At 41.8% G+C, this 26814-nt stretch overlaps 1 protein-coding gene across 1 annotated transcript; it reads left to right on the top strand.

Annotated features, from left to right (window-relative positions):
• The first annotated feature begins 12698 nt into the window (after positions 1-12698).
• spcs2 (signal peptidase complex subunit 2) lies at positions 12699-26606 on the top strand. Its single transcript, XM_034138480.1, has 5 exons — positions 12699-12780; positions 16433-16516; positions 18169-18329; positions 20391-20525; positions 25924-26606. Exons 1-5 carry the CDS (start codon positions 12700-12702, stop codon positions 26108-26110), a joined length of 648 nt encoding a protein of 215 aa, XP_033994371.1. The 5' UTR covers position 12699; the 3' UTR covers positions 26111-26606.
• The last annotated feature ends 208 nt before the right edge of the window (positions 26607-26814 follow it).

The raw sequence follows: 26814 nt of genomic DNA, 5'->3' as shown, positions 1-26814 counted from the left end.
ACGCCTCGTTGGACATTTCTCTTTTTCTTGCTGGGTACAGTGACGTGACCAAATGGACTCATTGGTCCGGGGAGCTCTGTAGGTGCGCCACGTTTGGGCGGGTGCGGGGTGCGGGTCCTTCCCGCGTCCATTCGCGATGTCTTGCTATCTCGCATAAAACAAATTTAGATTTTATAAAACAAAATTACATTAGCAAAACACTTTTACCAAAGAAAAAACAAATTAACAAGATGCAAAACACTTTAACATTTGCCGAAACACTTTAACAAATTAGAGAATCAAACCGGAAAGGGAATGCCCATCATACCAGAAGTGACGTGCAAGTGATTGACACAAACTTCAGTTTGTTTTGGCAGATAGCCCGCCGGTACCTCTGGACCTTTATGGTGGTTAAACATGTTTTGTCCGTTCTGTGGAAACCACCTGGGCCAAGTGACACGGGTTCGCTCATCACGATATACTTTCTCGTGCACACGAGAAAGTTACAGGTTCGCCAAGTAGGAAGTGGAGCTGTGCCTTTTACCTTCATTAGACAGCTAAAGAGCGACTGCTGCTTCGTTATAGCCACACACACACACACACACACACACACACACACACACACACACACACACACACACACACACACACACACACACACACACACACACACACACACACACACACACACACACACACACACACACACACACACACACACACACACACACACACACACACACACACAGTCCAACAGTGTCAGTTTTATTAAGAACTTATGGTAAAACATATTTTTATCGCAAATATAGCACAAAAACATGCATTATTTTACTCTTGTACTAGCATCAGTGCCGCTTCTCGGTCGATTACCGTAAATGCGCTATTAATCGCGCACTCACAAATGAAGAGCTGCTGATTTGACCAAGTAAACGCGAGAGACGGCTGAGTTGACTGCAGTGTTCCCCTGCACTCCGACAGCACTGAGCACTACATCCAGATTAAGATTAAACTAGGGCTGTCAAATTACCACTAATTATTTTAACGCAATTAACGCATGTGTATTTTTTGTCCTCGGCCGCCCCGTAGTTTCAGAGCGCATCGAGTTTAAAATACCATCTACAAGCTGATGCTGACAGCCCCACTCCTGCCGCCCGCTTGTGGCAGACCACACTTCCACGCTCCCCGGCAGGCCCGGACTGGCCATCGGGAGGACCGGGAGGGTGTGTGTATGTGTGGGGCGAGCGAGGCACACCTTACGTGTTGTTGTTGTTGTTAGCATCTGGTGCTAGCTAGCTGTGCTAACGGATATAAGGAGCTGTTTCAATGACATTTCGCCGACAACTGCGCCGAGCACTTGACTTTATGCAGGTAGCCAGACAGTGGGACATTGTACGAAAAGTCAGCACACTCACCACGGATAGTGCGCGCAACATGATTGCAGCTCCCGTTCAAGCATATATGCCTTGAGCTGCACATAGCTCCAACGATCCATCACAGTGTCTCCACACTGTTGGAGCAGAACACCTCTGCTAAGCGCCGTTCGTTGGATGAGGCTGGATCTCTATTAAATTAAGAAAGGAATTGAAAACACCGGAATCAAAGTTATAACAAATTATCTGAGTTTACTTCTGGTAGGAAACCAAACACATATACAAGTTATACAGAGTACTCGAGTACTCCGGACTTCAGGTTTGTGATGCGATGCGGACACAGATGTCGGGACCAGCCACTCACCAAACCAAAAAAGCATTTTTACATACAAAAACATCAGTATTCATATCTATTTTTGGGGCGGAGATGTGTCAACTCTTCCCCTCCCCTTTTCCTCCCAAGCGAATCAGAGAGTCCGTGAGGAGGAGCTGTGTAAGCTGATCACCTCCCCCAAGTGTCCTGACTGGCTGGATTCACTTCTGGTCGGGTTCAATAGTTCTTCACCAGAACTTGAAATTCCAAAGTCCCATAAGGTCAAAAGTCAATCTTTATCTCTGCCTCGATCTTAACTCCATCCCCTTCCCATGGGAGTTTTTCACATAAAGTATCCCTTTTCAGACATTTAAACTTTTCTTCACCTATTTAATGAGGTCTTTAACGACTTAAAAAACAACATCTGTTCTTAGGGGTGATAAGGAGCGGTGTAATGTTGTCTTTAACGACCTTAATGACGACATCTGCTTTTAGGGGTGAAACAGGCAAGGTGTGTGTATGACACAGAATCTCTGGGTCAGTGAGTTGTAAGAGAGAATATCCTTTCTATATATATGATTACCCAAAACCGTTGTGATTACTTAAAAAAGTTCAAACAATACATGTTCACTAAAATACAATTCAAAATAATACATGTTTACTTCAATACAGTGTAGAGTCATATCTTTTTACTTCAATCCCTCTTTTGATCTCACCTCACGAGATCAACATATAGCATTTGAAACATTACCACTGTAATTTTTCTTACTGTGTCTGTCCCAACATTTATATAAACCCATCAGAAGTTGGGATATAGAGCACTTTAAACCTTTAGGAACAGTCCACAACAACAACTTCATATGACAGTGGAGGGAGAATAAAACATGTCTAAAAAGCAAAGTCCTTGTCAGCTGAGTCATAGTACGCTTCCCCCTCCGACGCATAGGCCAACAAGGGCATCTGGTACGAAGGGGAAGGGGCAGCTTTTCCCTCAATGGTGGAACTGATGAGTCTAACACACAATGAGCGGATACAAGGCACACAACAACAACCACATGTCACCAAAATGGCAATAAAAGTAGCCACAGAAATTAGAAAAGACATTATTAAACTTTTCCCTCTTTTGGTAACACATAGTTCTGTAGAATAAAAAAATACAAATCCCTTAAATTATGGGATATAAAAATAAATTTGAAAGTTCCTCCAAAAAATGGATTGTTCAGACAAAGTTCCACACCGGCTATATCAACCTGTTTCAGCGGGAAATGGAGTTCCCTGTGCCGTCTTGGTTTGCCGTGTCTTCGTCCCCCCAGCCCGCTGACGGCGGCTTCTGGGGTGCCTGCTAGAGAGATGTGGCCTGATTGTCCTCCCCCGGCCCGCTGATGGCGGCCTCCGGGTCGATGCTGGAGAGATGTCCCGATCCTCCTCCTCCGGCTCGCTGATGGCGGCTTCCGGGTCGACTGCTGGAGAGATGTCCTGATCCTCCTCCTCCGGTCCGCTGATGGCGCCTCCTGGGTCGACTGCCTTGACGAGAGCCAGATCTGTTCTGATGTCGTCTAGGGTCCTCGCGACGAGGGCCAAATCTGTCCTGATGTCGTCTAGGGTCCTCGCAGCTGTTTTTCCCGACCGCACACTGGCTCCAGTGGTACCAGTTGTCTCCCTTTCCATCTAGGCGGACGGCATGGGAGGTCCCCTTCAACCAGACGTAATCTGCTGTGTTGGCCTTGTGTTTCTCGGGTCCCCCCTTGGCGTCAGCAACCTGTGTGGAGAAGTCTCATACCAAGCCCTTAAGTTGCTGGAAATATGGTTTTGAAATCATCTCTTCTACTTCTTTAGTGTTTATTGGCGGCACCAACTAGACTGGAGTGTGGACAAGAGACTATGCAGAAAATAATAAACAAAAAATAAAATAAAAAATAAAAAATAAAAAAAATAAAAAAAATAGAACAAAAATAAAACAAAAAAGGAACAAACTAACAAAACAAAAATAACCAAAGCTAGATTATTTCAAATGTATCAATTTCTCTTAAAAGCAACAAACAAAACAAAACAAAAAATCGCCAAAGCTAGTATTTTAAATTGATAAATTTCTCCTAAAAACGTAATAATCTCACATACATATTGTCTGATGTATATCCTATCCTTTTCCCCCTTTTTCTGAAATAGAACGCCGTTAACGGTGTTCTTATATTCAGAAATATCGAGCCTTATACATCAGTTATTTAATATCAGCTATATATCATATATTATTATTACTTATATATCAGGCATTAAATGTCAGCCTTCTTCCATGATTGACCTCGTTTATATTATCTGACTTATGTTGATACGTGTTCGTTTGTATTTATTTAATATACTAGGCAATTATTGCTTTTAATTCTAAATGTTTAGTTATTCAATTTTTCAGAATGTTGTAGCACTCCCTGTTCGCCACCAGAGGGCAGCAGCTGACCACGAATGAAGTGCCTCTGTCTCTATGTCTGCAGCATATGTATCTCCACAGTTCTTTTTACTGGATTTTACACAGATTTGACTTAAAAAAATCACACAGAGCTTATTCCCTTATACAGTCTGTCCGGCTTTTTGTACGATGTTTATTACAACAGATAATTGCGTTTTTTAAGCGCACTTCGACACCCCTCTCTTAGAGATGCAACGCTTACATGGAGTTTAATCTCAAACCACAAAAATCCTTTATCGCCACATTCAGCCTTCCAGACTATGACTTCGTACTGTTTTCACACACATTTTATCTCCTGGGGTCAGGCAAATTTCTATTGTGCGATGTATATTTCAACAGATAGCGTGACTTCCAGAAGCAAGCTTCTACAATCCCCTCACGGCGATTGCGGCTTCAGGCCAGGAGTTAAAACTCAGTCAACAAAATCTCTTTATCGTCACGTTTAATGAGCCTGATTAACCCCACAACAAGAGTTATGATGAGATTCGGTCGTTCCAAATAATTAGTTGGAGGTCGCGTCTCTCTCCTCTTGTATCACCCACCATATAACAATTACAGTAATTTTATACATTTAAAGCACCACGAAAGGTAACCGCATTAATCAATCTTATCATGATCTGCGGGGAATTTAACCCATCTGTTTTTTACACCTTTGCAACCTTTAATTGAAGCAACTGCAAGCTAACCGTATTAATCAATGTTATTTTGACTTACGGGGAATTTAACCCATACATCTTTTACAGCGCTGCAGCGTTAGTTTTTAGTGGGTCATAGGACGGGACTGAACTACCCGCCTCTTATGAGCACTTTTGTGCCTTAGGTAAGGACTGAACTACCCGACTCTAAGCACTATTAATCTAATTCAACTAGAATATGTATTGTATTTCCCACCGTGACTAAGAACACTGAGAACGCTGCTGACAACTCTACATTTTTTAGTATAATCAATCACAGATTTTTGATAATCAAAACAGGTGTCTGCTCACCTTTTGTATATGGCCATTGGTTTAGTTGTCACCAGTATCTCTGTGTCCTCCCCCTGGACTGGATTCTGTCCCCTGGCTATCGGTGTTCCTTTCTAGAGATCAGTTCTCATCACGTCGGGCAAGTCACCATTTGTTGGAGCAGAACACCTCTGCTACGCGCCGTTCGTTGGATGAGGCTGGATCTCTATTAAATCAAGAAAGGAATTGAAAACACCGGAATCAAAGTTATAACAAATTATCTGAGTTTACTTCTGGTAGGAAACCAAACACATATACAAGTTATGCAGAGTACTCGAGTACTCCGGGCTTCAGGCTTGTGATGCGGTTTTACAGGTAGACAGACCAGCTTTCAGAAAAGAGAAGTATGGACTCCAGGTTTGTGATGCGGTTTACCGTCTTCTAGCACCAGCTTTCAACAAACCAGAAGTATTTTTACATACAAAAACATCAGTATTCATATCTATTTTTGGGGCGGAAATGTGTCGACTCTTCCCCTCCCCTTTTCCTCCCAAGCGAATCAGAGAGTCCGTGAGGAGGAGCTGTGTAAGCTGATCACCTCCCCCAAGTGTCCTGACTGGCTGGATTCACTTCTGGTCGGGTTCAATAGTTCTTCACCAGAACTTGAAATTCCAAAGTCCCATAAGGTCAAAAGTCAATCTTTATCTCTGCCTCGATCTTAACTCCATCCCCTTCCCATGGGAGATTTTCACATAAAGTATCCCTTTTCAGACATTTAAACTTTTCTGCACATATTCAATGAGGTCTTTAACGACTTAAAAAACAACATCTGTTCTTAGGGGTGATAAGGAGCGGTGTAATGTTGTCTTTAACGACCTTAATGACGACATCTGCTTTTAGGGGTGAAACAGGCAAGGTGTGTGTATGACACAGAATCTCTGGGTCAGTGAGTTGTAAGAGAGAATATCCTTTCTATATATATGATTACCCAAAACCGTTGTGATTACTTAAAACAGTTCAAACAATACATGTTCACTAAAATACAATTCAAAATAATACATGTTTACTTCAATACAGTGTAGAATCATATCTTTTTACTTCAATACACACCACACACACACACACACACACACACACACACACACACACACACACACACACACACACACACACACACACACACACACACACCACACACACACACACACACACACACACACACACACACACACACACACACACACACACACACACACACACACACACACACAGTGGAACTGAGCAAAGCACAAACACACACGTGATGCGCCTTGTGGACCAGACATCTCCCATAAAACGAGAAATAGGGGGAATAATCGGGCAGTACGATGTGTGTAGAGGTGTGTGTGTGTGTGTGTGTGTGTGTGTGTGTGTAGAGGTGTGTGTGTCTATAACGAAGCAGCCTGCAGTCGCTCTTTAGCTGTCTAATGAAGGTAAACACAGCGAAGGCTGTGTGTAAAAGGCACCACTCCACTTCCTACTTGGCGAACCTGTAACTTTCTTGTTTGCACAAGAACATATCTGTTGCGCACGAGAAAGTATATCGTGATGAGCAAGACCATGTCACTTGGCCCAGGTGGTTTCCACAGAACGGACAAAACATGTTTAACGACCATAAACACACTCGTACCGTCCATCGGTACCGGCGGTTTTTTCTTTGGTAAAAGTGTTTTGCTAATGTAAATTTGTTTTATAAAATGTAAATGTGTCTCAAGCTTTGTTAAAGTGTTTCACACTTTGTAATTGTCGATTGCAAAACATAATCACTGATGTTCCGCTGTAACGGTGGTGGACTCATCAGAACAGAGTCGGCGAGCTGACCAATCAGAGCACAGTGGGCTCACGGGGGGGGGGGGGGGCAGGAGCTCCAACAAGCCGTTTAGGACAGAGAGTGAATACACATACTATACAGAGATGCTGTATGAGAAACCAATGTGAGTTTGGAACATTGAACAATGTAAATCTATTCTAGTAGACCTCAACAATGGAATTATGATCAGTAGAAATGGCCGTGACATGGGACCTTTAACTCAAAATACCATTATTTCAAGGCTAAACATGTAGACACAATAAACAGAACTCTTTCCCTTGTGAACGACTCAATAATCCCACAACCACCAACAGAAAACCAGAGGACAAGACACAAGTGGGGAGGGCAGCAAAAACACAGGCGAACAGAATCAGTAATAAAGACAGGAGGGAAAACACAGAGACAGGAAGCACCACAGACGAAAAACAGGGGGTGAACACCTTTCAAAATAAAACAGGAAAACAGACAGACAACAAAACACAAGCAGATCGTAACAAGAGTAGCAGACTCTAGCTCAGGGGTGGGCAATTATTTTTTACAAGGGGCCACTTCAGAAACTCGAGCTGTGTTGGGGGGCCGAATCAAAAATAAGTTGAACTTAATTCTGCTCAATATACCAATACTGAAAAGGTGTTTTACAGTATGTTAAAGATAAGAAATGAATCAGCTTTATACAAAAAGAAATGAGTGCTTTTGATTTTTGTTTTTCAGTTCATTTTACTTGTTCAGTGAGAAAAATCCAGTCTGTCTTGGGCTTGAACAAGTGCACGGAAATCTGGTTCAATGTCTGAGGTGGATATGCGAAGGACAGCTGAGAGGTGATCATCAGTGATAGAGGATCTGTATCTGTATTTGTTGAACTTCATCACTGAGAATGTCTGTTCACATATGTAGGTAGATCCAAAGAGGACCATCATCTTCTGAGCACGTCTCCTGATGTGTGGAAAGTTCTCCTCTTTCAGGGAAGAGTAAAACTCAGGCAGTGAGACTGACCTGCTCTGACAGAAGTGTGTCAGACTGCAGGTCAATGAGTTCAAGCTGAACATCACTGGGTGCATCATCCACATGGCATGTAAATGGGGAAAAGATCATGTTCATTTCATTCTCAACTGTTTTGAAGTCTTTAAATCGCCTTGAAAACTCACCATGCAGTGCTTCTAACATGGATGAGTACCTCTGGAGGTGATCAGCTGATGGTGTGGCTTCCTTCAGTGTTGGCAAGTGCGTGAGAATGTTGTCCTCCATTTGGCTTGAGAGAAGCTGCAGCTTTCTCATGAAAGCCTTCACTGTACTGTACATGTCATGCACAAAAAGGCCCTTGCCTTGCAGACATTTAGTTCACTCATTAGTGCAGTCACATCTACAGCAAAACCAAGGTCTGCCATCCAGTCTGCATCTGAAAGCTGTGGGATGTCGTTTCCTTTCTTCACACAGAAGTCTTGAATTTCTTCTCTCAGGTCCCATACTCTTTTCAGCACTTTGCCCAGGCTGAGCCACCTGACAGCTGCATGGTAGGGTATGTCACGATGTTCAGTCTCACTTTCCTCCAAAAGTGCAACAAACTGTCTGTGATTCAATGCTCTTGCCCTGATGAAGTTAACTATTTTAGTTACAACATCAACAACATGGTTAATTTTTAACACTGACTTACACAACACTTCCTGATGTATAATACAATGCAAAAATACCTATTTCTGCTCAGGGTTAATTTCTGTCACTTTATCCTGCATTCTCTTCAATAGTCCAACATTTTTCCCTGTCAGATTTGGACAACCATCCGTTGTCACGCCTGCCAGCTTGTCCCATTTCAGTCCCAACTTTTCCACACATGCATTTACCTCCGTGAACAAATCACTCCCTGTTGTTGTCCCTTTCATTGACTGCATGGCTGCCAGCTCCTCCGTGATTTTGAAGTCTGTAGTTATCCCACGTAGGAAGATGAGTAGCTGGGCAGTGTCACGTACATCGCAGCTCTCATCCAAAGCCAAGGAAAAAAAGTCAAAGTTGACCGCTCTGTTCTGCAGCTGAAGCTCCAGATTTCCCGCGATGTCCTCAATTCTCCTCGTAACAGTGCGTCGGGAGAGCGGCACTTTCTCAAATGCCTCCTTTTTCTCCGGGCATATTAGTGTCCAACAAACACTCCTTAATGAACTCTTCGTCCGAAAACGGTTAACTTTTAAGACATAACTCGTCTTGACCGCTGCATCTCTGGATGTGGAATGTTTTGTGGAAATGTGTTGTTGGCTTTGCAGCTTAGCTAGCAAAGCATCCGACCCCTTTGCCCGCTCTTCCTCAGACAGGTTCTTGTATTTATCTGCGTGTTTGGTAGCATAGTGGTGACTCAAATTGTACTCCTTGAACACAGCGACCTGCGCACCACAAACTAAACACACAGCTTTACCTTTCACTTCTGTAAATAAATACTTAGCGGTCCATGTCTTGTTGAAAACGCAGCATTCAGTATCGATCTTTCTTTTTTTGCCCTTGGCGGACATTTCGAGGACTAGCCGGCCAGCATCACTCGTAGCTGTTCACGGCATGCGCGTTTACGTAAATAAAAAAAACAGCAGCTTCCTTTTCAAAATAAAAGCAACACAGTTAGAAAAGTATTTACGCCATGCAAGCAATACAGCTGTGTTGCTTTTATTTTGAAAAGGTTGCTGTTTTTTTTCATTATGTTATAATTTATGATCAACCTCACACGGGCCGGCCAAGGCCGGCCAACGGGCCGGATGTGGCCCGCGGGCCGTAAAATGCCCACCCCTGCGTCTAGCTGCTTCTCAATGTCAAGGAAGGATCCTTCAGAGCCTCTATTTCAAGAATGCAACGTCATCGAATCCCGCCGAAGGACTGTTCCAATGTGCAGGATCCTTGGAATTCTACCGAGGACTGAATCCTTCGTTGCAGAACATTTCAAGGCTGATTATGTGTATCCTCGGCGCTCTTAAATTACCCACAATTCTTTGCGCACGCACCAATTTCCACGGACTGGCACGGTGGCATTAATAATGCAGTAATGATGGGCCTGCACAACATAAAGAATAGAGGGCAGTTTCTGTTTACTTGACATTTGTTAATGGTTATTTTTTTCAAATCTGCAATTTGCTTGTGTGTGTGTTTACATATTAAAAATACAATTTCAATGTGATTACACATTTTCTCCGCATCGATAAGTGTTAGAACGACTACAAACTATATATGCAAAATTGACACGGGTCAAAAGTGTTGCTTGCATGAAATAGAGGGAATAGAAAGGGGTGTCTACCAAGGGGATTCAAACCATCATGACAACTCACAAACTAACTATGGAGTAATTATGGATGCTTCATTTACTTGATTTACATTAGAGAATAAAACTCGTACGGAAGGCAAGACTTATTTAACTAGAACATCCTCCTCCGAGGGAGCAGACAGACGCAGACGATACTCCCGCTCGATCTCTTCCTCCATCTAAAAAAACTGGATGGATAAAAGTCAACAACAAAAACGTGTCCATATTCAATCTTCGCAAATCACTTATGAGTTCAAACAAATCACGCTCAATGTAAGGCGGGGCCTTGCATATGATGTACACCTGCACACTTGCTAGCCTGTTCCATTCTTCGTTCTTCGAATGCCAGGAAGGATTCTTGCCTAGCCTCTGAAGGACCTGACTCGGAAGGACATGTCTTACCAAGGAAGCGTCCTCGACTTTGAGAAACGACTAGGGATGTTAGGAATAAATAAGGAGTTTGGTAAGGGCTGTAAATTAAACACATCACACACCCTCTGGCCAACAGTAACGCACCACATTCACAAGATGTTGCAGTAGCAGACTTCAAGTCCTCAGGACTGACCACTCCAGAGGATAATGTTTCCTGACCGTGTTCATCTTTTGAGACCGTGTTTGTGAACATTTGTAACCTCTGTGAAGGAATGTTTACAGCTGTTTGATCAGAATATTAACGCTCTGCCAGCCAGTTGTTCATTATAATTTGGACTATTGAAGATCTTGAGCGCAACCTGCCAGCAAGTACTGAAGACTTCTAACCATTTATCAACTTTGTGGATTTTCCATCTGGAGGATTACATTCCGTTTTCTCTACATACCTCCTTAAATTCCTTAATTTGGATTTATCTACGTTGTGGATATACCTTTGAATTTACAGTACATTTGGAATATTGAAAAGCTCTTTAACTAATATAATTTGGGAATTTCTAGGCCTGGCAATACCTCCTTTCATCTCTTTCAACTTAGTTGCTGAGCTGTTTCACCTTTGCTCATTAAGTGGTATGTTTTTACGAATGAATACTTAGAGGTAATCAAATTAATAGTTGATTGTGAGTTGTATGTTCTCCATGCTAAATTCAGCAAAACATCTGAAAGGATTGTAATTGTCAAGGTATATTGTGATATGTGTTACGGTTCCTCTAGGTTACTGTAGCCATTTAATGAATGGACCCTGGACACTTAATGTATAATTCCATCAAATATTTCCTAGCTTTACCCATACGTAGTGTAGGGATCAAAAAGAGGAGAGCTGTCGTTAATAAATGCAAGACCAATGCTTAGACCTTTAGGCAACCATTAAGTCTTCCAATAAAAACCCAACGCAATGAACACAAAGGATACATATATATTTCATAAGCTTACAGCACTGTCCAAGCTTGTTTAAAACTGAGTGTTGTTAAATCCATTTCCAGTCTTTCTCCATCTTCATTTCCCACATCTGTTAGAATATGTATTTTTATTGGTTTAGCCACGACCTTATGACTGAAACACGACTGCACTTCCTCACAGCCATATTAGGGTCTGTAATTCAGAAATTATAAGAGTCATGGAGACAGTGGCGATTCTAGAGTCTGTGGGGGCCCTAGGCAAACATTCACTGGGGGCCCCTCGAACCAGCTTTTCATCCCCACGCACAGCCGACAGCACCCACCCCCGGAGCAGAGCAATGGAACGAAACTTAAGTTAAGAAGCTGCATTTCACGGCGCGCTATGCATGGGGCCGCCTTGAGGGGTTTTCCCGACATGTCGTTGCAGTAAATGAAAGGGTGTTTCATGTTGTCGTTGCTGTGGACCTTCTTAATCAACCTTCTTTGGGGGCCCCCTTCTGCTCCGGGGCCCCAAGCATGCAGTTGCCTGCCTTGCCTGTTCGCTAGCGGCGCCCCTGCATGGAGCTAACCTTCTTGATGTTTTAATTTGTGCTTGTATTATAATAACATTATAATAAATGAATAAAACATTAAAATAGTATCAAAAATGTTTTCTTACAAAATAAGAAACATTATAACAATTAAATAACTGAAATAATAAAATAAAAATCCACCAAAATAATTACATATTAAATAAAAAAATAATAAAATAGAAATTCATAGAAATTATAATTAACAAACTAAGAGTACACTTTTTTAAATTAGAATAAAACATTTTTTAATAAAATAATAAAAACAAACTTTAAAAACAATTATATAACGACATTTAAAATAAAAAACAATACGAATACAAAATTAATAAAAATAAAAAAAGTCATACAAATAAATTATAATAATGACAAAAATGTAATTAATAAATCATTAAAAAAAAAATACATAAAGAAACATGAAAATTAAATAAAAAAAGAAATAAAATAATTTAATAAAAGACTCTTTATGTTCTTAGGTCCTTTTTTTGGTATAATAACGTTATTATTACTATTATTATTATTATTAATGAATTTTTCAGTTTTCATGTTTTGTGTGTGAGAAGGACTCAAACACGTGATCTGTGTGAGAGCCAATCAGAAGCCAACAGGTCATGGATGCCGGTTTTTTTTTTTTTACCGGAAGAGAAGAAAATGGCTGCAGCTGCGAGGAACGGAAAGAGCGGACTTCTGGAAAAAGTGAGGATTTAAGAGTTATTGTTTTTATTCCTCTGGGTTTCATTCTGTCCCGGAGCTCAGCCTGCTGCAGCGGGGAGATCCGCTCAGCCTGAGCCGGGGGAGAGGCGCTATCTGCGGCTAAAGATACGCTTAACGTTTTAGCATGCTAAAGCTAAGCTAACGTTAGCATGCTAAAGTAAACATATGTTTGTATTAAGATTTCCTTTATTCGTCCCACAGAGAGGAGATCTAGCAGTTTAGATAGAGAGGAAACACACCACTAGATAAAGAAAAGCATGCACATAGTATTTAAAATGAAACCATATAAAATGCAAATGTACAGAAGAACACATTCAGATACTTCACAATCAGAATCTGTTTTTTTAAGTACACTTTCAAGACATTTGCTTTGATATAAATGATACAAACAGAGACACAGAGAGAAGAATACGTAGCAAAAAACAACACAAATAGTTATGTTATAAAAGCTATTTTGAGATCATTCAAAAATATAATTACGTGAGAAACTGAGTACAGTAAAATATAAAAAAGTATGACAAATATTACATTCAAAGTTTAGAGAAATGTGCAACATGTTGTTTATAAGATGAAACAGAACAAGACGGTTCAGAATAAAGACGGAACGGCAGCAGGAAATGAAAGTGTGTGAAGAGTTTCCGCTCTGTGAGTTTCCGTCTAAACTGTTCAAACAGGTTGAAGAATATATGAGAGAAAAATAAATATAAAAGTCATACATTTAAAGGGGACCTATCATGCAAAATGCCCTTCTTCATGTCTCTTCTACATCAACATGTGTCCCCTCTTCTTCATGTCTCTTCTACATCAACATGTGTCCCCTCTTCTTCATGTCTCTTCTACATCAACATGTGTCCCCTCTTCTTCATGTCTCTTCTACATCAACACGTGTCCCCTCTTCTTCATGTCTCTTCTACATCAACATGTGTCCCGTCTTCTTCATGTCTCTTCTACATCAACATGTGTCCCTCTTCTTCATGTCTCTTCTACATCAACATGTGTCCCTCTTCTTCATGTCTCTTCTACATCAACATGTGTCCCCTCTTCTTCATGTCTCTTCTTCATCAACATGTGTCCCCTCTTCTTCATGTCTCTTCTACATCAACATGTGTCCCTCTTCTTCATGTCTCTTCTACATCAACATGTGTCCCTCTTCTTCATGTCTCTTCTACATCAACATGTGTCCCTCTTCTTCATGTCTCTTCTACATCAACATGTGTCCCCTCTTCTTCATGTCTCTTCTTCATCAACATGTGTCCCCTCTTCTTCATGTCTCTTCTACATCAACATGTGTCCCCTCTTCTTCATGTCTCTTCTACATCAACATGTGTCCCCTCTTCTTCATGTCTCTCCTACATCAACATGTGTCCCCTCTTCTTCATGTCTCTTCTACATCAACATGTGTCCCCTCTTCTTCATGTCTCTTCTTCATCAACATGTGTCCCCTCTTCTTCATGTCTCTTCTACATCAACATGTGTCCCCTCTTCTTCATGTCTCTTCTACATCAACATGTGTCCCCTCTTCTTCATGTCTCTTCTACATCAGCATGTGTCCCCTCTTCTTCATGTCTCTCCTACATCAACATGTGTCCCCTCTTCTTCATGTCTCTTCTACATCAACATGTGTCCCCTCTTCTTCATGTCTCTTCTTCATCAACATGTGTCCCCTCTTCTTCATGTCTCTTCTACATCAACATGTGTCCCCTCTTCTTCATGTCTCTTCTTCATCAACATGTGTCCCCTCTTCTTCATGTCTCTTCTACATCAACATGTGTCCCCTCTTCTTCATGTCTCTTCTACATCAACATGTGTCCCCTCTTCTTCATGTCTCTTCTACATCAACATGTGTCCCCTCTTCTTCATGTCTCTTCTTCATCAACATGTGTCCCCTCTTCTTCATGTCTCTTCTTCATCAACATGTGTCCCCTCTTCTTCATGTCTCTTCTACATCAACATGTGTCCCCTCTTCTTCATGTCTCTTCTACATCAACATGTGTCCCCTCTTCTTCATGTCTCTTCTTCATCAACATGTGTCCCCTCTTCTTCATGTCTCTTCTACATCAACATGTGTCCCCTCTTCTTCATGTCTCTTCTTCATCAACATGTGTCCCCTCTTCTTCATGTCTCTTCTACATCAACATGTGTCCCCTCTTCTTCATGTCTCTTCTACATCAACATGTGTCCCCTCTTCTTCATGTCTCTTCTACATCAACATGTGTCCCCTCTTCTTCATGTCTCTTCTTCATCAACATGTGTCCCCTCTTCTTCATGTCTCTTCTTCATCAACATGTGTCCCCTCTTCTTCATGTCTCTTCTTCATCAACATGTGTCCCCTCTTCTTCATGTCTCTTCTTCATCAACATGTGTCCCCTCTTCTTCATGTCTCTTCTTCATCAACATGTGTCCCCTCTTCTTCATGTCTCTTCTACATCAACATGTGTCCCCTCTTCTTCATGTCTCTTCTTCATCAACATGTGTCCCCTCTTCTTCATGTCTCTTCTTCATCAACATGTGTCCCCTCTTCTTCATGTCTCTTCTTCATCAACATGTGTCCCCTCTTCTTCATGTCTCTTCTACATCAACATGTGTCCCCTCTTCTTCATGTCTCTTCTTCATCAACATGTGTCCCCTCTTCTTCATGTCTCTTCTTCATCAACATGTGTCCCCTCTTCTTCATGTCTCTTCTTCATCAACATGTGTCCCCTCTTCTTCATGTCTCTTCTACATCTACATGTGTCCCCTCTTCTTCATGTCTCTTCTTCATCAACATGTGTCCCCTCTGTGGAAAGAGACTCTGAAAGTTTCAGGAACAAAGATTCTCTCTCTTTTTGATCCATTTTTATAAAAACCTGTCTGAAAATGAGCTGATCAGATTTTGGCCACTTGATGATGTCATAACGATGTTTTGTCTTGTGTAACCATTAGCCAATCAGCAACCAAGGTAACCCCCCCCCCCACCTTATCACCTGAATCTCCTCCTAGAGCACCATTGAGTTCTTTGTAACCAAATCTCTCTCAGAGGGGCGTGGGGAGGGGCTCCTTATTTTCATCTGAAGTAACAGACAGAGAATCAGCACTTTGGAAACAGGGCTGAAACAGAGGGGATTATGGGTAATGCTGCAATGATCTGTTTGGTGTTTCAGCCAATCAGAGACAGGCTCTGGATATATCTGAGACCTGTGATATATTGATGAGAAACAGGATAATAGGGGACCTTTAAAATAGATATAAAAAATGTCAAAAATATTTAAAATGAAAAATGTCGGGCGAATAACAAAATCCATAAATATATGAAAACATGTCCAGATTATTTATGAAAAATAGCAAAGAATGAAATGAAAATATGTCAAAAAATATATGAAACATTTAATAATTTTGGGGTAAAAAGGGAAAGTAAACTTGTGTTGAAGTCCACAGCCATTCAGCGTATTTACCTCTGACATATTTGGTGCTTTTTAAAGAATACTTTTTATCGTTGATCTCTTTCCAGACTGCAGACGCACCGCAGCTGCTACCTTTTACCCTTTATAAGATCCGTATTCCCACTGAGTCGCTCCTTAAATGTTTGTTTACGTAACGCCACTGATGTCTTCATGGAATACAAATATGATTAATTTTCACTTTAAAACCTCTTCAGTGGAGGATCGATGAGAAGCCGGTGAAGATCGACAAATGGGACGGAGCGGCCATGAAAAACTCTCTGGACGACGCCGCCAAGAAGGTGAGCTCTTATTGTGAAAGGGTGTCAGCCAAAGTACGAGTGTTGTGTTCAGGTGCTGTGTATTGTGTGTGAAGCAGCAACTCTACATGAAAGTGCTGTTACAGTATACTGTATGCATCACATCTATCAGTGACACATCACCTCAGATATTATTCATCAGTCTTCAGTCCACTTGCAGAGAGACTGAGGTATAATTCATTAAAACCATAATTTCACCCCTCTGGATATAAATGTTTTTACGACTCATCCTGATTTGCTTTATAGATTAAGAGCTGTACGATGCTCAGTTAAAAATGGGAGGCATAGATTAGAAATATTACTAGTTAATTTACACGATTAGCTGCTGTGTGTTGTGTTCAGGTGCTACTGTGTGTTGTGTTCAGGTGCTGCTGTGTGTTGTGTTCAGGTGCTGCTGTGTGTTGTGTTCAGATGCTACTGTGTGTTGTGTTCAGATGCTGCTGTGTGTTGTGTTCGGGTGCTGCTGTGTGTTGTGTTCGGGTGCTGCTGTGTGTTGTGTTCAGGTGCTGCTGTGTGTTGTGTTCAGATGCTACTGTGTGTTGTGTTCAGGTGCTGCTGTGTGTTGTGTTCAGGTGCTGCTGTGTGTTGTGTTCAGGTGCTGCTGTGTGTTGTGTTCAGGTGCTGCTGTGTGTTGTGTGTCTGTGGGCCTTTCTCATTTCTCTAACTCCCCTCCTCGACTCCTATCCTCATGTCTTAGTCCCGCCCACAGGAGATGCGAGCGAGGAGTCGAGGAGGGGAGCCGAGGAGAGGAGGGGAACCGAGGAGAGAGGAGGGGAAGCGAGGAGAGAGGAGGGGAGCGGAGGAGAGAGGAGGGGAAGCAAGGAGAGAGGAGGGGAGCCGAGGAGAGAGGAGGGGAGCCGAGGAGAGAGGAGGGGAAGCGAGGAGAGAGGAGGGGAACCGAGGAGAGAGGAGGGGAACCGAGGAGAGAGGAGGGGAAGCGAGGAGAGAGGAGGGGAGCCGAGGAGAGAGGAGGGGAACCGAGGAGAGAGGAGGGGAAGCAGTAGGCGGTTAGAGAAATGAGAACTCCTCTCCTCTGAGCGGTCATTTTAAAGAGACGTCCATTAATGATGACAGGAGGCACAGCAGCCCTCTGTCTGATGGACAGATGTGTTCATGACCACTTATATATTTACTTTCATTCATTCACAGTGCGGTATAATGAGACACACACACACACACACACACACACACACACACACACACAGATTTATATAAATATATACATTTTCAGATTCAAACAAGTATGAGAGCACTCTCATAATAACGTCACACTATCACAGACTGGATATATCCCAGTTAATAAAATAATATCCAGGGGATGCATGCAGAGCTGTGATTGGTTGAGATCAGTCCGGCCGTGCGTCACGACTCTTTGAAACATCTCTGTTGCCGGAAATACATCCGTGGAGGACCCATCAGTGTCTCCTCGGTTATAGCTCCTCCAGAGAGCCTCCTCGACGCTCGATGCTCGGTCCTCGATGTGCATTTAGAGAAATAAAATGTCCTTCAACATGGCGCGCTGAAATCCATTTCCGGGTCACTACCGGAGGACCGAGGAGTCGAGGAGTCGAGGAGGGGAAATTAGTGCAATGAGAAAGGCCCTGTGTGTTAAAGCTGCTGTGTGTTGTGTTCAGGTGCTGCTGGAGAAGTTCTGTTACTTGGAGCACTTTGGTCTGGTGGACGGCCGGCTGCTCGTCTGCACCGTCTCGTGTCTCTTCGCTGTCCTGGCCTTAGTGTGGGATTTCCTGCATCCTTTCCCCGAGTCCAGACCCGTCCTCGCCTGCTGCGTCATCTCATATCCTCGCAGGAGCGCTCTAAAATATATCATTATTGTTATTATTTCATTATTATGTTATTTTATTTTATTAAATGTATACTCTGTTTCAGTAAAAGTCCTGCAATCAAAATGTTCCTCAAGTAAAAGTAGAAAAGTATTCTCATCAAAATATAGTTAAAGTACTGACAGTAAAAGTAGAAGTACTCAGATCTTGTACTTGAGTAAAAGTAGAAGTACTCAGATCTTGTACTTGAGTAAAAGTAGAAGTACTCAGATCTTGTACTTGAGTAAAAGTAGAAGTACTCAGATCTTGTACTTGAGTAAAAGTAGAAGTACTCAGATCGTGTACTTGAGTAAAAGTAGAAGTACTCAGATCTTGTACTTGAGTAAAAGTAGAAGTACTCAGATCTTGTACTTGAGTAAAAGTAGAAGTACTCAGATCTTGTACTTGAGTAAAAGTAGAAGTACTCAGATCTTGTACTTGAGTAAAAGTAGAAGTACTCAGATCGTGTACTTGAGTAAAAGTAGAAGTACTCAGATCTTGTACTTGAGTAAAAGTAGAAGTACTCAGATCTTGTACTTGAGTAAAAGTAGAAGTACTCAGATCTTGTACTTGAGTAAAAGTAGAAGTACTCAGATCTTGTACTTGAGTAAAAGTAGAAGTACTCAGATCTTGTACTTGAGTAAAAGTAGAAGTACTCAGATCGTGTACTTGAGTAAAAGTAGAAGTACTCAGATCTTGTACTTGAGTAAAAGTAGAAGTACTCAGATCTTGTACTTGAGTAAAAGTAGAAGTACTCAGATCTTGTACTTGAGTAAAAGTAGAAGTACTCAGATCTTGTACTTGAGTAAAAGTAGAAGTACTCAGATCTTGTACTTGAGTAAAAGTAGAAGTACTCAGATATTGTACTTGAGTAAAAGTAGAAGTACTCAGATCGTGTACTTGAGTAAAAGTAGAAGTACTCAGATCTTGTACTTGAGTAAAAGTAGAAGTACTCAGATCTTGTACTTGAGTAAAAGTAGAAGTACTCAGATCTTGTACTTGAGTAAAAGTAGAAGTACTCAGATCGTGTACTTGAGTAAAAGTAGAAGTACTCAGATCGTGTACTTGAGTAAAAGTAGAAGTACTCAGATCTTGTACTTGAGTAAAAGTAGAAGTACTCAGATCTTGTACTTGAGTAAAAGTAGAAGTACTCAGATCTTGTACTTGAGTAAAAGTAGAAGTACTCAGATCTTGTACTTGAGTAAAAGTAGAAGTACTCAGATCTTGTACTTGAGTAAAAGTAGAAGTACTCAGATCGTGTACTTGAGTAAAAGTAGAAGTACTCAGATCTTGTACTTGAGTAAAAGTAGAAGTACTCAGATCTTGTACTTGAGTAAAAGTAGAAGTACTCAGATCTTGTACTTGAGTAAAAGTAGAAGTACTCAGATCTTGTACTTGAGTAAAAGTAGAAGTACTCAGATCTTGTACTTGAGTAAAAGTAGAAGTACTCAGATCGTGTACTTGAGTAAAAGTAGAAGTACTCAGATCTTGTACTTGAGTAAAAGTAGAAGTACTCAGATCTTGTACTTGAGTAAAAGTAGAAGTACTCAGATCTTGTACTTGAGTAAAAGTAGAAGTACTCAGATCTTGTACTTGAGTAAAAGTAGAAGTACTCAGATCTTGTACTTGAGTAAAAGTAGAAGTACTCAGATCTTGTACTTGAGTAAAAGTAGAAGTACTCAGATCTTGTACTTGAGTAAAAGTAGAAGTACTCAGATCTTGTACTTGAGTAAAAGTAGAAGTACTCAGATCTTGTACTTGAGTAAAAGTAGAAGTACTCAGATCTTGACACTAGTATACAGTCTGATTATATATTTACTAAACCGGCTCCTCCACCTTAGTGGTAGATGCGTAATTGCACGTTATTTATCGAAAATTAATAATAATATTGCACGTGTTCTACAGCAGAGTGTTTTGTAATGATAGTGGTCGTATTGATGTTGTTGTTCAGGTGTTTATCAGTCTTATGGCCTGTTATTATTGTTGTTGTTGTTATTGTTGTTATTGTTGTTGTTGTTGTCCTTAACCCGGCCCACGTACTTCATCATGATGGCGGTGCTGACGCTGTACACGTCGTACCGGGAGAAGAACATCTTCCTGGTGGCTCAGCAGAAAGACCCGGCTGGCATGGACCCGGATCACAGCTGGACGCTCTGCTCCTCCCTCAAACGGTCAGCTCCCAGCATGCACTGCTCCGACCCCGTACTGGCTTTATACACATTCAGTCATTTTCATATTAATTCATTTACATGTATCTTCTTTAGCACAGGACCCTTTGTCTGTTAAAGGAAAGAAAAATACCCCTCTCCCCCCCCCCATTAGGTCATGGTCACAGAACAAATAATAAGAATACATTTAATAATTGTATTTATTTATTATTATTTAATTTGTTTATTATTATTATTTAGTATTGACTTGAAATATTTATCTATTTATGTTTCAATAATTTATATATATATATTTTTTTCACTAATATTTATTAGTATTTGTTATAATTTTGTATTTATTTGTATTTATGTTTATTTATAGTCCAGCAGATATGTGAAAGAATTGTGCTTTTGATGATAAAAACATGAACTTTGGCACACTGCTAGAGCACGCCCTAAGGAAGGTTTTTGGCTAAAGGGCCGTCGCATATTTGTCCATTGGTTGTTATTTTACCAGTAGCCTAGGGTCTTGATTCTGGTGGCTAATCCTACATTTTCAAGGATGAGGAATGCAGTGGTACTATTTACAACATGCTAGAATGTAGCTAACTCCATGTATCTGGTATTCAGGGAGCATATCAAACTTCCCAGCTCCAAAGGCAACCCACAGCTCAGTGGGATTGGGCTGCTGTGACTGCCAGTACTACCACATCCGTGTCAACTGTGCGTATTGACACCTTGCTATACCCGTCCTTCACAGCATCTCCTAGGTGCAGTAGGATGTGGTTATCCTCCTCATGTGTGCATGGTGCAAATACTGATTATTTGTTTGCCAGTGTTGAGGGCTGTCACACTGGTGGCCAGGAAGGCGGACAGTTCAGCCTTCTTGTCTTCAATGCGCAGAAACTCTGGCCAGTCTCCAGGACTGACACTGGATGGCTCAACGCGTCTATGAACTCCCTTCCCTCTCTTGCAGCGTGTTTCAGCCTTCAGACTTTCGGGGAAATATTCATCCCACACGACATGGACTCTGCTGACATGCTCCAGCTGAGACAGGATGTATGGTGAGAACACTTTCTGCACATAATCAAAAAACGTCTTAGCAGCACCAGGTCGTAGCATGTTCACAAGAGCAGCCCCATCAAGGATGATGACCTGTACTGTGGGGTGGGATGCATTCTCTTGTAAATAGGGTCCTCCAAACAGCCCACCAATCTGACTTGGTGCCAGTTCTCAGCTTGCCCATTTGGGACAATGCTGGTGGCCTTTCATGAGTCTTCTTGAGCAGGGGGGGGGGGCCTTCAGGCGCTGCAGGATTTGATCCATTATGGTGTTGTGTGTTACCAATAGTTTTCTTGGTGGCTGTGGTCCCAGCTGCCTTGAAATCATTAACAGGTTCCTCCCGTGTAGTTCTTGGCTGATACCTCACGTTTCTCATGATCATCAATACCCCACGGGGCCAGATCTTGTGTGGAGCCCCAGACCGAGGGCGATTGATTGTTGATTGATGCCCATTTTATTTTTTTCCATCTCCGAATAATCGCACCAACAGTCACCTTCTCCCCAAGCTGCTTTCTGATGGTCTTGTAGCCGATCCCAGCCTTGTGCAGGTCTACAATCGTGTCCCTGAGGTACTTAGACAGCTCTTTAGTCTGGCCCATGGTGGAGAGGTTGGAATCTGATGTATTGATTCTGTGGACAGGTGTCTCTCATACAGGTAACAAGTTGATATGAGGAGTACTTTCTTAAAGGAAGAGGACTTCTGTAACCGGTCTGTGGGAGCCAGAATTCATCAAGTGGATCAAATACTTATTTCCCACAGTTAAATGCAAATACATTTGTATCTTTTATATAATGTCATTTTCTGGATTTTCTCTCACTGTTAAAATAAACCTACCATTACAATTATAGACTGTTCATTTATTTGTAAGTGGGTGAATAAAAAAGAAAATTGGCAAGGGATCAAATACTTATTTCCTCCACTGTAGGTGTCATACTGGTCCTGTCCAAGCTTCTCAATCTGGTTCAGAGTGTCAATGACTGCTGCGTCTGCAAGGTCTCTAGTATCCAGTACAAGAAGATCTCCACTGCTCTTTTCACAGCATGGATTGCCCATGTCTTCTCTAGCACCAGTTAGTGCTTTAACATCTCATGCAAATGCCATCTGTGCATGTTTGGGTCTGCTCATGGTGCCGGGTGTCAGTCTCCTTTCTCTTCTCAGTGGAGGCCTCAAACTCTCCAACCACACGTGCCATCTCGGGGCCAGACAGCATCCAGCGTCGCAGAGCTGCAGGGTTCTCTGTCAGGCCCACAGCTCCACCATCACCTTTCACAGAGGCATTGTTCTGCTCCTGGGCAATGGCACTAGCAGAGAAGCTGCGTGTCGTCTTCTTCACAGCAGAAACTGCCCATGGACATCAGGATGATTATCTTTTAGCACAATCATGTCACGCAAGTGGACTGGTGTCCATCCGGCAGAGTGGGTGTGTCCCAGAGAGAGGAACGAAGGCACAATCTTGGTCAGGGCATTTATATAGAGTAGGAAGTCAGCCTCTCTTATTGATCGCACATCGATCATCAACTCTATTTCCAGCTACAGGATGGTAGACCAGAAGTGGAACTGGGGACATGACACTGCTCCTGACCACCCGCTACCCCTCCAGGAGGTCGCCAAGTACCTTGAGTGCTGCCATCTCAATGTGAAACCCAACAAACATCACAATAAAATTATCTTCACTGTGAGTCGCTGGCCAGCTCCACTGGGTTTGTTTGGCCACAGCGTATAGAGGTGGATCCAGAGTGATGATTGGTATCTGACCAGGATTCAGAATCTCCGATGCCTGCCTTGCCACATCCATGGAATGACTAATCATGGCCACAGATTTGGCCTGGTCGTAGAAGAGGGGAAGAGAGTGTGACAGTGCTCTCTGGTATTGTATGACCGCACTAGGAGGAGTCAGTCAATCAGGCACGCAAACAGCTCTTCACCCAGAAAGGTAGAACAATTGAAGGACTCCCCCCAACACAAGCAGCATTGATTCAGCACACGAAGAGAGCTGCTGGGGGACAGATGATGTTTGCAGCCCCTGAACTCCCATCCCCAGGTGACTGGATGCAACAAGGGGTGCAGTGGACCATTTTCAAATGTGTCAAGGCAGCAATTCAGTGCACTGCCCTTGCTACTGTGGAGGACTGTGTTTTCAGAACTAACTCTGCATTTAGTTGAAAACCTGTAATATTACATATATATTATGTAACATTTATTTCCCTGAATACCAGATACATGGATTTAGCTACATTCTAGCATGTTGTAAATAGTACCACTGCATTCCTCATCCTTGAAAATGTAGGATTAGCGACCAGAATCAAGACCCTAGGTGGTCTAGATCAGGGGTTCCCAAACGTTTCATCCCGCGACCCCCAAAATAACGGTGCCAGAGACTGGCGACCCCTTTGGGGGGGGGCGGGTGCTAGTGAATACGTTTTAGTTTTCCACACTCTCACGGGAATATCTCCGCGATGGAGCGAACTTAACTTTCACTTTCGATTGCCTGATATAGCCCAGCGCAACACCTTCGTCACACATGTTGCCACTTGTTTGTACCATTTCCAGGCGATTTGTAATCTGTTCTAGAAAAACGATGTGTTTTTTTTAGGATTTCAAGAAGCGTATCAAACAAACAATGGATGTCTTTTATGAACATTTACCCATGCTGGAAGTAGATTTAGATGTTAGGAGTGAGATAGAGATTATTATCTAATATATGCATCCGATCCGAAGCATTGCATGAAGTCTGTTGATGATCAGAGGCTGTTGTTGGGGCAGACCATGCAGGACAGCCCATGGTCACCAAGGTTCATGTTTTAATAGCATCTTTACAAAAAAAGCCCAGGCGAGCCGAACATGTGAAAAAGGGCTTCGACCTCAGAGAGTTAGACTTGGGCCTGCGACCATAGTTTGACAGCGGAGGTTTGTGTCGTACTATGCGGTGTATTTTGCATATCTCTCAGTAGCCAACGATCTGTGAGTCTGTTGGCTCGGACATAAACTCCGTAATAAATGTAGTGTACATTTCATAAGAGTTGTAAAACCTGAGCATTTGAAATCACATTTGAACGAAATGCCTATATAATCTGTAGTTGTATTTGTATTGTTGATTTATTGTGTGAACGAGGCGATGTAGAGAAGGTTAAGATGTCATTATCAGGCTGCTGCTGTTGGAGTGGAGCAGGCCTTTAGTTTCTGGATGTCTGTGGAGTCAGGTGGTCCGTGAGTGTTCTTTATTGGTTAAGTGTCCTTGGTATGAAACAGTTTGAGAAACACTGCGCTAGTGGATTGTCAACGGGGGGAGCCTCGCTGCGGGGAAATTATACAGATGGCTAGTCCGCCCCTGAAAAATGTCTATGCACACGTCGTTACTAATAATAATTAAAAAATGGATTAAAAAAAATAAAATATTTTATTTTCATTTTGTAATCATCTCGCGACCCCCACTCAGGGTCTCGCGACCCCCACTTTGGGAACCCCTGGTCTAGATCCTAAGCTACTGGTAAAATAACAACCAATGGACAAATATGCGATGACCCTTTAGCCAAAAACCTTCCTTAGGGCGTGCTCTAGCAGTGTGCCAGAGTTCATGTTTTTATCATCAAAAGCACAATTCTTTCACATATTTCACATATCTGCTGATATGACTATTAGGGTCCTCAGTAGCTTTTGCTCTTGACAAAAGCTACTCTTCCTGGGGTCCGACACTTAAAACAATACAACAACATTCAAGACATAAGTCCTGACATCATTAACAACATTAACGATCTCATCTTTCAATATCAATCTCAGCCAAGGATGAGTTCACAAGACGCCCACCAGCACAAAGCATGACATGAGGGTCCACAGTAAGGGGTACATGCTCGATAGCAGATGGCCCTTCAATCTCTTCTTGAAAGAGGCTCTATTTCAGCGATGAGTTCCCTTACAGCTCTATAAGTCACAGAAGACGCCCGTGGATTGTTTTTTTTGCTAAATTGGAAATTTTTTAGAAAAGTGATAACACGAGATTGCAGACGTTTCTCAACCGGAAGCCGTGATAGGTTTCGATGCTTAACTCCAATATGAGTGCGCTCCGAACAGAGAGCTAGTCATTTATATATATTTGTTATTATTTATTAAAAGCGCTATATAAATTTAATTTATTATTATTTAATCATGTTTTTAATTATTTATATATATTTGTATTATTATTTGGATTCAATTATATTCATTGATATTTATTTATGTTTTTTTATTTCTATTTATTTGTATTGAATTATATTTATTTGTATTATTAATATTTTGTATTATTTATATTTATTTATGTTTTTAATTATTTATATTTATCTGTATTTGTATTTATTAATATATATATATGTGTATGTGCTGCAGGTTTGACGACCAGTACTCGCTCAGAGTTTCTTTCACTGACGGGAAAACCAAGAAGACTCGCGACGCCGAGTTCACCGAGTCCGTGTCGGCGTTTTTCGACGAAGAAGGGACGCTCGACATGGACCCGTTCGAGAAAAGTGTTTCCAAGCTTCACGACGCTCTGGGCGCCGACAAGAAGAGCAAGTAATACTCCAGATAATACTTCAGATAATACTCCAACAAGTACTCGGTGGTTTCTGAGGCTTCAGGAGATCATCGGTGTTTCGTCCCGAGTTTAAACGTTTTTTTCAAACAGGAAACACTTATTTTTCGGCTATTAAGACTAAATATTCGTGTTGCGTTCAAAGACGTCCTCTGTGCAGTTTGTGAGGGACATTTCTGTGACGCTTCATAAACCAAATGATTGTCAATGATTTAACAAAATAAAGTGCAGTTTGCAGCCTGAGATCATCAACAGCTGGTCGTCAGTATTTCATCCCATAATAACATTTCAGCTCCACACTTCCTGTTTACAAGACCAAAAGAAAACAACAACAACAGAGCAGTCTGAATAAGACAACAGGAAGTGGTGCGAATGTCGACCAAATTGAAATTTTGAATGTTTATTTTGTATTATTTCCTATTTCTCTGTAACGTCTGAAACAAGCGTGTGAACTCATTAAAGATGGAGAATGTTACCGACACCCTGAATCATATTTTTTTCATATTTATTGTATTATTATTTGCGTGATTTCCACCCGCAGTACCACCGTTCCTCCAGCAGGGGGCGCTGCTGCTCTGTTTCCCCTTCAGCTCCATAGCACAATCACGGCTGGGCTAAAAAGATATGCACTTATAATATTCACAATTAATACAAATACACAACTGTATACATTGTAATAAAGACATGTG

The sequence above is a fragment of the Trematomus bernacchii genome, unplaced genomic scaffold, assembly GCF_902827165.1.
Source record: "Trematomus bernacchii unplaced genomic scaffold, fTreBer1.1, whole genome shotgun sequence".
NCBI lineage: Eukaryota > Metazoa > Chordata > Actinopteri > Perciformes > Nototheniidae > Trematomus > Trematomus bernacchii.
The sequence above is the reverse complement of the archived record's forward strand: the minus strand, read 5'-3'. Positions and strand labels throughout refer to the sequence as shown.